Genomic DNA, 13,280 nt, shown 5'->3' on the forward strand with positions numbered 1-13,280 from the left:
ATACACATCTCTGGGATAAACGTTTCCTGAATTTCTTCACAATAAAAGTCCCCTGGTGTTTTGTTATTTAAACACCTTTATTACGAAGCAGCACAATCAGGTTCATTTGGGGATTTTATAAATTTAACACAACTCTGACACAGCTGAGAGCAAATATGAAATGAAATAAATGTAAATACCTGAAAGTACAAACAGCGACACAGGAGAGAAACTAAATTTCAAAGCAAAAAATTCAGTTAGCAGCTACAGAAGTAGAGCTGAACATTAAGAGAGTTTTACAAACATCGTTCTCTCTGCTGTCCTGCACATACATGAGCTTAGTATCACAACACTCGCTTGTTAGCGGTGGAGAAAAGGAGGCTCAACACTGGTTGGCCACGGGCGGTGAGGCGTCACCACAGCCTGCTTGGAGGCGGGTCGGGTTCACTTTGGCCCCACTCCAGGATAGGTCCATCTCGGGCAGGGTTCAGCACGGCTCGGTGCAATAAAAGTGGCAATGGAAATGCAAATCAGCACGGCACGGTTTGACAGTGGAAAAGCCATAAATGGAATGCATTGTCAAGATATATCTACTGTTGTTCATGTTTATTCATGAAAGAAATCAAAGCAACAAGACAGCAAATTTGTTATGACATTTTGTATATAGATTTTATTTTATATTGTGATGCAGTGTGTGTGCAGTAGAAGTTTTAAAAACAAGTCATACTTGTTATTAGCAGCTTCACTAATAATAATGATAATAATACACTTATTATATGCATTTTGTCTGGATGTCTTGTTCAGTTGCACTTAATTGGTTGAAACATCCAATGAAACTAAAAAAGCAGGAAGGGTCATCACATGACTAACAGACATTGTATTCTCTGCTTACTTAAGAAATGAAAAAAAGAGAGAAGACACTTCAGAGAATAGCATACTTTCTCCCATAAGATTCAATGGCAGAACTCTGGAGCATAGAATATTTGTTAGTTATATAATAATTGTTTTGATGTAATGACGCTTCCTTCTTTTTTAGTTTCCTTGGTAACATCCAAGAAGCTATTAACGTCATCCTGCTTGGCTCAAGTCAAACATACACATATTGTACATATCAAATCAACTTGCTGGTCACTTATTCACTTTCTTTGTCAGGGTCGAGCGGAGAGAAAATAAACAATTTGCAAACTTTTAACCACCCGTGTCTCCATGCTGCTTGCTTGCAAACTTACTGAGTCATCCATTTATTCCACTCAGCTCTGCTCTGCCTACGCTTTATTTTGAATGACATTGCCATATGCTTTTTTACATGTGTCTTATAAACAGATATTTCAGTGCTGTGAAGTTCATTGATCATACAAATTTTATGTAATTATTGGTATACTTATTAATTAAGCACATGAACTTCATGCACTACTTTTGTACCCAGAACAATAACAAAAGAGGTCTGAACATTCATGATGTTGTGCCTTAAGTTTTACATAAATTGTATCATCTTTGGCACTAGTATTTAACTGATACTGTAAATGGTTAGCTAATCTTGTACTGCAAGAAGTGGAACAAGTTTGTAATTTACAGCAGTCTACAGTCCAGCAGTGGAGCAACAGATCCATGGCATTCAGCTTGGCTCATCAGGAATACCATTTCTCTCACGTAGGGTGAGGCTCTCCCCCTCACTTTCTTTCTTAACTGTGTCTATATGTTTCTTAGACTGTTGGGAAACCCTTTGTCCGTTAGTAAAGGTCAATCGTTTATGCACAGACACACGAGTAAGCTGCAGTTTTCTGTGCGACAGTCCTCTGCAGCGAAGCAGCTCTGTGTAGGACCTGCGGAAATCCCTGTTGAAGGCTGGATACAGGATGGGGTTAAGAGCGGAGTTAAAATAGCCCAGCCACAGGACCACAGAGTGAAGCGTGTTAGGGGGGTTTGTCTTTTCCTTTATGCCCATGCAGGTGAAGAATGTGAAGTAGGGGAACCAGCAGATGACAAAGGCCCCCAGTACAGCTGCCAGGGTCACTGTAGCTTTGTGCTCCCGGGCTATGGCTGCAGTTGATGCTGTGCGTGCAAATGATGGAGTGGCAGCACGAATACGCCGTACCTGAAGACAACGGTTAAGAAAAGGTTAGAGAACCACAGGACACAGAATATTAGATGAGCTGACACTCTGGTCTAATGATAGAGGATTTAACTGAGTGTCTGTAACTTTGTAAATGTAATTTTAAAGGTAAGATATACAGCATTGTTAGGGAGCACACACTTTAATTTTTACCCCTCCTCAACAAATGAAAGAGAGGGAGGGAGCCACAGAGTAAATTTAGAGAATGAGTGCCATTAGCAAAAACAAAGCAATATAAAAGCACAAATAAGCATGCCCACAACTCTGCACAACACTGGAACTTTGTGTGAATACAGCCTGTGATCCTTGGTCTACTCTGCCTGTATGTGTGTTACCATTTTTACACCAAAGTTAGCAGGTATGTGCATTTTTTTTAAACACAGCTAAACCAGCTAAAAGTAGGCTATTGACCTCATTTCCCCCTGCCTGTACACAAGTTTGCCTTTCTGTTTGTTTTTTTAATGTGCGTTGAAAGCCAAGACTCATCTCCTGTTTGTGCAGGAGAGCAGAGAGAAAGTTTTTAAAAGTCTCTATGTATTCAGCTCTCAGTACTTTTGTAGCTTCTAACCGAATCTCTATGGTTTGAAGTTTATTTTTTTCCTGCATCTACTTTCATTTTACTGTTTCATGATTTCTTTTCCTGATTTTGGTGCTTCATATCAATGGCTCTTAGGTAATAAAATAATGGGGACTTCTATTGTTAAGAATTTCTAGGAAATAGAGTGTTTATCCACCATTCAGACAGTCAACTAAACATGTGCATGTAACAGTAAAGCCCCTCGAACGGACTACAGGGTGAATTAAGACAGTGAGCACCATTAGAGAAAACAAAACTGCAAATATAAAGAAATAAAGTGTAGTTTTCCGATTGTTTCACAGCAATTATATTCTAAAATACAAATAAACATCCCCTCACCTCTGCACAACAGGGGATTTTCTGTGAATACAGCTGAAGTGATCCTCAGTCTGTTCTGCCTGTGTGTGTATAACTCTATTTGCAGCTCTCACAGACAGAGAGCAGAGGAAACCGCTATGTGTTTTATGGTTGTCCCAACTTCAGAACCTGCACACTGTGTTAGCCGAGGACTACAAAACAAGCTCAAGCCCAGAAACATCCCAAGCACAGCATTACATGAGAAAATAAGAAAATACAGGCAGAGAACAGGGACTCTGTAGATACAGCCACCACAACACACTTTTGGAAGGCCAGAAAGCCTTTTTACATGATACAAAAAAACAAAACAAAACAAAAAACACTAACATTGCTTTTGTGTGCTTCAATGGGAAAGGGTACAATTGGCATTTACTCCTGAGTCATGAGTATTTAGTGGCTCCTTTTCAATGTGCATGTGCTGCTTGGCTTGACTCAGTCACACTCATCTTTGGTAAAGCAGCTATATACCTGTGGATAAACACAGTTCCCCCATTATTTTGTTATCTAAAAGCTTTTATTATGAAGCACCAAAATCAAGAAATGTTAGGCTTTAATCAGCAGTAATTTAACATGAGTCCTATACAGCTGAAAGCAACCATGATACAGTCAAATAAAGCAGATACTTGAAAATACAAACAAACAATGCAGGAGAGAAACTAAACTTCAAACCAGAGATTCAGTTAAAGGCTACAAAAGCACTGATAGCTTTTTAAAACCGGTTTCTCTCTGCTCTCCTGCACACTTTCCAGAACACATCTTCATCTTCAATCATCAATTAAAAATATATTTTTTATGTGCATAAGCCGCATTAAAAAAATGCATGTATATGCTAATTTTGGTGTAGAAACTATATATGTGATGATTCAGAGAGAAGATATTTATATGAGTCCAGCTTTTTTTCTATTCTTTCTTTTGGGGGGGATGCTGAATAGTTTGCCTTTAAAGTCTGTTGCAAATGTTAGTTTTTCCATTAAAATGCAGATCACGAATACCAAATCATGTTTTGTCTTGACTGCCAAAGTCTCAGACAGGTGCAAAAAGTAATGCATGCCTTCAGTTATGACCTTTTATATCCCACCTCAGCGTGTTTTACAAAATGAAAATAAACACTGACCTGTTCTCGTGCCACTCTGAATATGCAAAGATACATTCCACACATAAGCAGCAGAGGCAGGTAAAATGAGCCAAAGGCATAAATAAGAACGTAGTTGTTATTCCATTCAAACTGGCAGTAGCGTCCCTCCTTGTCCTCATCCCCCATGCCCCAGTCCAAGTGCTGCACTTTGTAGTCCACTGTGTTCCAGCCCAGGTGGATGGGCACAAAGGACACAGCCAGTGACAAGGCCCAGATGGCGATCATGGCCAGTGTCACCCTTAGAGGGGTAATTCTCCGGGAGTAGCTAAGGGGAGCTGAAATGGCTAGATATCGGTCCACACTGATGGCCAGCAGGGTCAGAATTGAGGCTGTACAAAGTAAGACATCCAGTGAGATGTAGATGTTACACAGGGCTCCTCCAAAGGGCCAATTTCCGCTGCGCAGCTCCACAGTGGCTGACAGTGGCAGCACCAGCAGGCCTAGTAGGAGATCTGTCACTGCCAGCGAGACCACAAAGCAGTTAGCAATACGCCAAAGTCGACGGCTGAGCCCTACGGCCAAACACACCAGCACGTTTCCACCAATGGTCAGAATGATAAAAGACACCAGGAAGAGCCAGAGGACAGCTGTGGCGATCATGGTGACCGCCTCCTCCTCCTCGGGTCACCGAGAGAGTCCCGCTGTTGGTATCTCAGTAGGAAATGTTTAAACAGGCCAGCTCACTTTTCCATCAGACAGTCATTTCCATGGCTCCTGTGCATTAAGGTAATCACATTGAGAAGTAGATCACACAGTGGAAAGCACTTCACAGCCATCTCTTTATCACAGAGCCACTGCCACTGGCCTCTGAAGCAAACACGTCCCTGGTGAAGAACAAAAACAAAGGCTATTACTTGAAAGCCACAGTCAACACATGAATGACATTTTATCATTTGTGTATTTTCAAAGTAAAGCATGTTTATCCTTCTGACATTTAATGGATAGTCTGATAGCTGCCTATTGAAGGTCCAATTACCAAAAATGGTCACTGAGTACATGACTTACAGCAAAAGAATGTACACAGCTTACATGGACATAGTATTATGTTATACAACCACATTTATTGCCAAAATAAGAGAGAAATTAGCCACATTTATGCAGTGTAGAGGGTATAAAGTAGTAAAGGGTAAAGTATGAGAATTAGGATTAAGTCACAGACTCTGCCAAATCCTTATGAAAGGGGGCGTGGCTAAAGTATAGGGGGCAGATCATACGTCGCCAATGAAAAAGGAACAAAGTGCAATGATACCTTCCACAAGAGTCTACAACAAACGGTTCATGTGTTTGGCCATGCTACAGTTTTCAATTTAAAAGTCATACACCTTTCTGTTGTAGGCCACTCCTACTGCCACGCCCCATTTTGCCAATTACCTTTTTTTAAACACTAAATCTTGTACAAGTCCGTGAATCAATTTGGAAGTTAAGTGCTTTTTGTGATATGCCACTACCATTACCACAAATCCTTTTACCTGATTAGCATGAACACAAACAAATACCTTCACACACCACACACACGTGACCTCCATGTCTCCTAGGGTGAAAACTGACTGCCAAAGGATGGGGAATTTTTCTGGACCAGCCGACAGAGTGACCTATACAGCTGCTGTTCTCAGCTTAAAAAAAAAAAAGAGGTGCTGATGTATACAGACTTGCAGGTGGCAAGGCAGACGTGGCCAGTATGGCTTGTTCATTTTGGGGAGAGAATTGGAGTTAAGCCAGCTATGTTTTAAAAATCCATATTTTCTGACCATATGACACGTTGTGTTGCCATGGTAATTTCAGATACTCTGATACTCCTCACGCAAGTCCGGTGAGAAAAAAAAGCACTGACCTTAAGAAACTGACTCATAGCTCTGATTAAACTGACCTGCATGACAACAGCCAGCCAAAGTTTCTGAACAGTTGATCAGTCTTCACTCTATGGCAAACAATGTCAGACAAAAATGAAATTCAGTCAGACTCTTAAGTCGAGTCAGAGACAAGCTCAAACCACACTGTGTTCTCAGCTTTAGCCTTTACCATCAGTTTTAGTTTACCCCCTTCCAGTCTGGAGGTAGCCTATATGTCTAGCCTATATGAAACGTGTAATGGACCTGGATTATTTACAGCACCAGTAGAGATAAAGAGAATCTGCCTTTGTGTAAACATATGTTAAGGTTGGGGAGCTGTCCCCTGGAGACGGGAAAATTTACTGGAGGGAGAGCAGTTGCTAAAGCGTGGGCTGTGCTATATTGTGCATCACTGTCAGACTAATTCAAGACAAGATCTTAAAAAACAGCCATAAAACATTCAGTCACAGTCTAAGGAGTAAAGTAAACAAACCCTTGCTCTCCTGTTGGAAAAAGGAAAGATTTCCATCCATCTGACCACATACTGTACCTTCATTTGAAAATGTTTTTTGACTTTTCATTTGCTACTTTTAGAGTGTTTAAGATGTGCAAACATCTTCGTTTAAGTTAATTCTTAATTTCAAAAGGATGAGACAGCTGAATGTTAAACTCAAAGTATGTATGGGATGGTATTAATGATCCATCTGGCTCACCAGACTTGTGGTATTTTTCTGTCAGGTGTTCTTTCAAAGCCGCAGCTGTCGTGCTTCCCAGGGAAGCTTAGATTTCCTTTTTCTTAATCATCACACAACATCCTAAAATCACTAGTTCTTTTTATATGTGCAACCTCAAAGGGCCGCTTTATTAAAAATACAAGTTAAACAGATTTACAGTAACAGCTTTCATTTAATGGTATCAATCAGATATATGTGTTTCATGTTTCACTTTCATCACCAGCAATTTCTGGAAATCTAGCGTTTTACAAGTAAAATTAAGGCTCATACTATTACCCAATTCAGAAAGCATCTGCCTGAGACTGTCTGTTTTGGCAGCGTATACATTCTGCATGTTTAACAGCGTTGTTTTTAATCTGTTATCTGCTTCCTTATTACAGTGAGGCCATCCAGTGTACTCCCATAAAAAATAGATGACGTTTGGCGTGGACGGATAGCTCTCAAATTCTCTAATTAAGGTTTGATGATTAAAAAACAGAGGCAACAGCGGACTGACAGTGACATTAGATGGTACTAGACAGGTGTTTAGGAGACTTATGTGATCTTATGTGTTTAAACGTTGCTTAAAGAGAACTTGGGTATGTTAGCATCTTCTAACTTTAAAACAGTAAAAAAAAATGTCTGAGCTGCTATAATTTAATTCAAGTCAAATCATGGCATCATGAATACATACAAGCTCCCAGGACCTGTTTGATACACACCCTGACCCTGACCTCTGACCTCTCTGGCCTCCTTGTGGAAGAGAAGAAATGAGGAAGTTAAGAAAAAAACTCCATGATATCATATTTAACATGTATGTGGCAGTTTTTCTCTTGGTGAAAAGTTATTTTTTCACTGTCATACAGATAGGCTACCACATGTCCATGAGGACAGGATCACACCTTAACTAACCTTTCTATCCAAACATGATGTCTCACACAAGCAATATTTGAGAGCATGTTTTGCATAGATAGCAGCATATCAGTATGTCTAGTTGTTAAACAAAACAAACTGCTTGCTCATTCATGTTTTAGAGAGAACATGTCAAATGTGTCCAGTAGGAACAACAGATGTGCACAGATTAGTTTTCTCAGGAAGTGCTTATCTTTTGTTTTGTGTCAATGATTATGACCCTGTTCAGGTTTTTCCCAACACAATATCATCCTTGCTGTGACGGCAGATATGATTACATGAAGTGTTTACAGTGACAATGATAAGACCAGCGGATATGTAGTGACAATGTTTAAGTTTGGGTAGAGGAAATTATGAATTTGATTAAGTCTGACTAAGTCTTTTTTATTTACTAGTTACATTCTCCTGAAAAGGTGTTAGATTTGAACATGAGTCAAAGGCAAATCAGTTGAATGCAGCCTTGTGTTATAAAGTATCAGGTATCTATAGGAAAGTAAAAATGACTGAGGATTAGCGCATTAATATTTGTTACAAAAAATACAGCAGCACCAAATGTATCCATATAATTTTTTTATGCAGGGAATAAATGATACAAAAAGGTCTGAACTAGGGACATCGCCACATGCCTGTATTGACAATTAACGTGATATTTAAAAAGTGAAATCTTAATATCATGTTAATGATGTGCATATGATAACATTGTGTAAATAATATAATTGAACCTTTTGTGCATGTTTGTACAGTTATGGTTACAGACTGTTTCTCCACGTCCTTGTGTTTTGAGTGCAATTAATGAAATCTTTTTTAAAGAGATAAAACACAATATACAAGGTTAAAGAGGAATTTGGCTGATAGCATAATTTTCTTAAAGATTTCTATAGATATCACAATAATATTTTTATTGCAAATTCTTTTGGCCATGACAATTGTGCAGTGAAACTCTGATATCGGACAGCCCTACTTTGAACAAATTTGTCTCACTTTCACTCTTTGGAAACAGTTACTGCTTTGATTGACAACATTATTTTATATGTTTACACTTTACAAATGTTTTATGATTTTAGAAGATTTTTATGATTTTCTGTGAATTTTAATGGATCCATGCTCTGTGCTCCAGTAATCTAGTACCTCAGTGCCTCAGTGGGTTCCTCCTTTCCTTTCTCTATGTAGATATGCTACATGCTAGGATCTATCTGTTGAAAAGAAAAGTACATTTTGAAGATGGATGAAAGATGTTGGTGGGAGACCTGTAAAAGCGATATATATTCACATCTTGAATTAGCAAATGTTAGAAAACATTAGCTAATGATTGATGTGTACTAGCTAGCTAGTTAGCTAGCATATTGCTAACAATAGCTAACTTTAGCTCAGCATGTATCCTGCCACTTCCTGAGAGCCTCCTTGGTAACTAATTTAAAAAATATATTCCTCCTAGCAGAGTGAAGCCTTAGTTACATTTAAAATGAAGCATTTTTGACATTACACAGAACTACTTTGGCTGCTGTCAACCTTTGTCTGTTATGTTGTTGTTGTCAGCACTATTGCATTGCATTGTGGGATACTTAGGTCGCCACAGTGTCCAGTACTTGCATATTGTAATATTTCCCTGAAAACAGTTTCCATCTAGAGTATTATTGGTTTCATACTAAGGTTTTTTGGACATACAGTGCTAAAAAAAAAGTCTCACATACTGTTTTACCATACTAAATAGCATGTTAGTATAGACTTTCTGAGGCAGCCTATATGTTCCTTTAAGAATGGGTCATTTGACATTCATATTCTTTGCCACACTGCAAAGTTATTATTATTAATAATACTAACACTCATAATAATAATATATTTGAACTTCACTCACTGCACCTAACAGTTAAATAACTCATCATCTCAAATGAAGATCTCACTATGTGTTTCCCAAGGCTAAGGGTTAATAATTAATTTAAAGAAGCCATTGTTTCAGTTACACCTAACCATTCAAAGAATCCAAGGTTTTCACGGTTTTTAATAATGTCAATAGATTCCCCTCAGGGATAAACACTTCTTGTTTCCATGGTGACTTTGTTTGTTCAGCACTGACAGAGTTTAGATCGAGCTGTGTCCCTGGCCAGCCTGCTGCTCTCATTCAGTGCTCCAAGAACCAGACTTCACCGGCCGTAAAGAGTCAGAAAGGATTTAATACAAGACTCAAATAAAAACAAATGACCCATGTTTGTCTCTGCTTTCATTTTGCCTGGCTGCCGATGTGCCACATGGCTAAGGTAACAGGTGAAACACAACTCTGTATTAACATGACACGAACCAGAGATCATTTTACAGTTCGTTGCATAATTAATTTCTTGCTTCCCCGACGGTCTGAGTGGCAAAAAATATGCTCAAATTTTCATCACATAAAAAGAATGTGCCAGCAAATGAATATTCTCAATAAAACCCAGACATTACTAGACAGACGACTGGCATGAAATAAAACTACTGATCAAAGTAGCCTGTCATAATATTTAGAATAGATCCATGTGAAGCAAAAGGCTGGTTGTGTAAGGGCTGGTGTTATATACTGTGCCTGTATCTGGGCCAAGTGTAAACTTTGGCCAAATGCTTTACTCACACTAAGTGCATAGCTATATACTACATGCCCCCGGTATTAAGTTATATTGCCTCTTTAAGCAATGTGCAACATATCTCAGTGTTGATGTTATTGCTTGTTAATAATAACTGTTTGAGAGTTACAGACTGCTGTCATCAGTAGATCTTTTCTCTACTACTGTAATAATGATTTACAGTAAACAAACAAAAGCAAAATAATAATAAAAAACAAATAGCCTATTTAGCTATGTATAGCATTTCAATGCTTATGTAATTTCTTATTAACAATTACCATTTAAGAGTTATAGACTGGTGTCATCAGACACGCATCTGTGCTACTCTATAAATGATCTACAGATGAAAACAAATTTCCTACTTATATTGTTTGAGTTTTTTTTCGCCATGTGCGGCATCTCAATGCTTATATAATTTCTTATTAACATAAACATCTGGGAGTTATGTACTGGTATCATCAGACACATCTGAACTATATTATAAATGATTTAGAGTAATAAACAAATTGCCTCCTTATATTGGCTCTTTTTAGCTATGTGCAGCATCTCAATGTTTATGTAATTTCTTATTAACAGTTACCATCTGGGAGTTATATACTGGTGTCATCAGACATGCATCTGCTCTTCACTATAAATGACCTACTTTAAAAAGCAAATTACCAACTTGGGACAAATAATAATCTAAATTGAATCTAATCTACAGCGATATATGACATTATATTCCTATTTAGCAGCTGTTTATATAATAGTTTAAATATCTGCACACATAGGAGGGCATCATGGAACAAATGAAGTCTAGTCGGCGAGGTGGATGAGTCAACAGTGTGTGATAACAATGTGGCAAAACATCCAGGCCAGAATGACACATGGTGGGCTAACAATAGATATATGCTTTAACAACATGTGAAAAGTGAAACCACTAAGAGCAGTATGGGAAGTCCTTTGGCAGTTTTCCAAAGTCACATCCATGGATTAGTTATATGATTTGTGTACAGTGCATTTCTCATCTTGTAGCTTTGTCCTCTGGCACTGAGCTTTTTTGCTGCCAGGAACTCAAGAAAAGACATTTCCCCCCCGATTTCCCCCCCATCTGGGATGTTTTGATCCCATTAAGCAGACCAGGAACATCTTCTCCAGAAACATAAACTTATTTGCTTTGTCATGTATTGGAGCAACTCCTACATGATTGCTAATAATCATATCAACTAGTTACACTGTCATGTTTGACCTCAATCTTAAATGTCTGTAAGACGCCACCAAGAGAGAGTGATGTAATTTAGTTACCTCGAAAACATTTAAACTGTGCATTAACAACCTAGAGCCAGAGTAAAAAATCAGAATTGGAACTACAGTTATCAGTATATTTTAATGCTGTTTACATATTACTGCACTCTTTCGGTAATGACTGTCGGACATAATGAAAAAACTAACAAAAAATGCTCATGAAAAATTCCAAGAGTCTAAAGTCCTGCCTGTTGTTCCATGCGGTTGCTTTCACTGAACAGGATCAAAGTATTTTAAACTAAGGATGCGTCCGAATACACTATTCGGGGAAAAAAAAAAAATTAATGTGATGTTAATGTTTGTTATTATTCTGGAAAAAAAATGTTTCTAAAATGTAATGCAGTATTGTTCAGAGTACTTTTCAAACTTGTACTTCAAAGTACATTTTTACATAATTACTTAATAATAATATTATCATATTATTATAACTTATTGGAATATTAATAATATTATACTGTGAACTGCAGTACGATTAATACATAAAGAAACATGAATGCAGCATCAGTGCAATTCAAGATTTTCCCCTTAAACTGAAGGATATATATATATATATTTATATTTGCTGTAAATAGTTCATATTTCCAATATTTATTCATTAATTTCATGATATTTTATATATGTTTGTTAGTTTCTGATTGTTCAGTGTCACCCAGTTAAAGAGCAACATTGTTCATAAAACTTAGTTTAGGTAAAAATTTAAACAAAATGGACACAGAAAGATGAAGAATGTAGTGTGAGTATGTGGACATATATTTCATAATTATTATATACCAATATTAAATCCACTTTACGTTTTGAAGGCATTGCCAGTGAATATTAGTTTAGAAAATAGATTCACCCAATTTAATGTGACTTGTGGTATAAACAACGCCCACTTTTATCCGAATGCAAATAGTGATACAGATAATTTTGTTGGTTGAACAGATACAGATACAAATAATGACGTCTCTGTGCACCTCTGTTTTAAAGTGAGAGACAAACTGATCATCCAACATTACCATACTTGTCTAACATTACAACCTGATTAAAAACTCCAGCTAAAAGACTATGCAGAACGATTAAAGTAAAACCACAAGCTAGTTCAAATTAACTACCACTAAGAAACCATATAGCTCGCCTTGAGAAAATGCTGAATATGTATTTAATGCTTGTGTGATAAAGCAGTTTACAGCTGCTTGATCAAGACTAAACCTCCCACCTACACGCTCGCTAATGTGTAACAAGAAAAAAAGGAGACATAAATGAATCACTAGGCAACACATTCTTAATGCCAAACATCACTTCTTGCATGAACCTTCATCTTTGTGGGAGTTTCAAAGCGTGGAGTGTATACTTGGTTAACCTTCAATGTTATTTCTCCATATGAGAGCCTAAATAAAGTTGCTCAAAGCGTTTTGACTCACCTCACATGGTTTGTCTTAAATGTCGGTCAGATCCCAACCTGCTTCCCAGCTTGTGAATGCTCTCCTCTGTTTCCTTGATCCCGCTTAAGTGTAAACTTATTTTTCCTCTCTCTCCCTCTCTCACACACACACTCTCTCTCTCTCTCTCTTTATCTCCTCCCTCTCTCTCTCTCCGTCACTGTTCTCATTGACATTATGTACACAAACACATGTAACCTTCATGCACTTTACCTCCCTCTAATGCATTCATTCATTGTTTGCTCATGGACAGTATCTGCTGTTTTACATTGGAAGTGTATTATGCCATACTGTATATTATACTACTACGTAACAGTCAGACACACAAATCAGCTTAGGGTGTTTTCAAACCGGATCGTTCCATCCTTT

The 13,280-nt window shown here is 37.9% G+C and overlaps 1 protein-coding gene across 3 annotated transcripts; it reads right to left on the reverse strand.

Moving 5' to 3' along the window:
* Window positions 1-525: 525 nt before the first annotated feature.
* hrh2b (histamine receptor H2b) lies at window positions 526-13,009 on the reverse strand. Of its 3 annotated transcripts, none has more exons than XM_084730861.1 (3): window positions 12,894-13,009; window positions 4,141-4,985; window positions 526-2,074 (listed from the first exon to the last, which is right to left on the reverse strand). In XM_084730861.1, exons 2-3 carry the CDS (start codon window positions 4,759-4,761, stop codon window positions 1,595-1,597), a joined length of 1,101 nt encoding a protein of 366 aa, XP_084586987.1. In that variant the 5' UTR covers window positions 4,762-4,985; window positions 12,894-13,009; the 3' UTR covers window positions 526-1,594. The 3 variants fall into 3 exon arrangements, with proteins under 3 accessions (XP_084586987.1, XP_084586990.1, XP_084586989.1); XM_084730864.1 differs by having other exon boundaries at window positions 4,141-4,875; window positions 12,894-12,977; XM_084730863.1 differs by lacking the exon at window positions 12,894-13,009 and adding an exon at window positions 7,426-7,458.
* Window positions 13,010-13,280: the final 271 nt, after the last annotated feature.

This window comes from Lutjanus erythropterus, chromosome 11 (assembly GCF_056507025.1).
Source record: "Lutjanus erythropterus isolate fLutEry1 chromosome 11, fLutEry1.hap2, whole genome shotgun sequence".
Lineage (NCBI taxonomy): Eukaryota > Metazoa > Chordata > Actinopteri > Lutjaniformes > Lutjanidae > Lutjanus > Lutjanus erythropterus.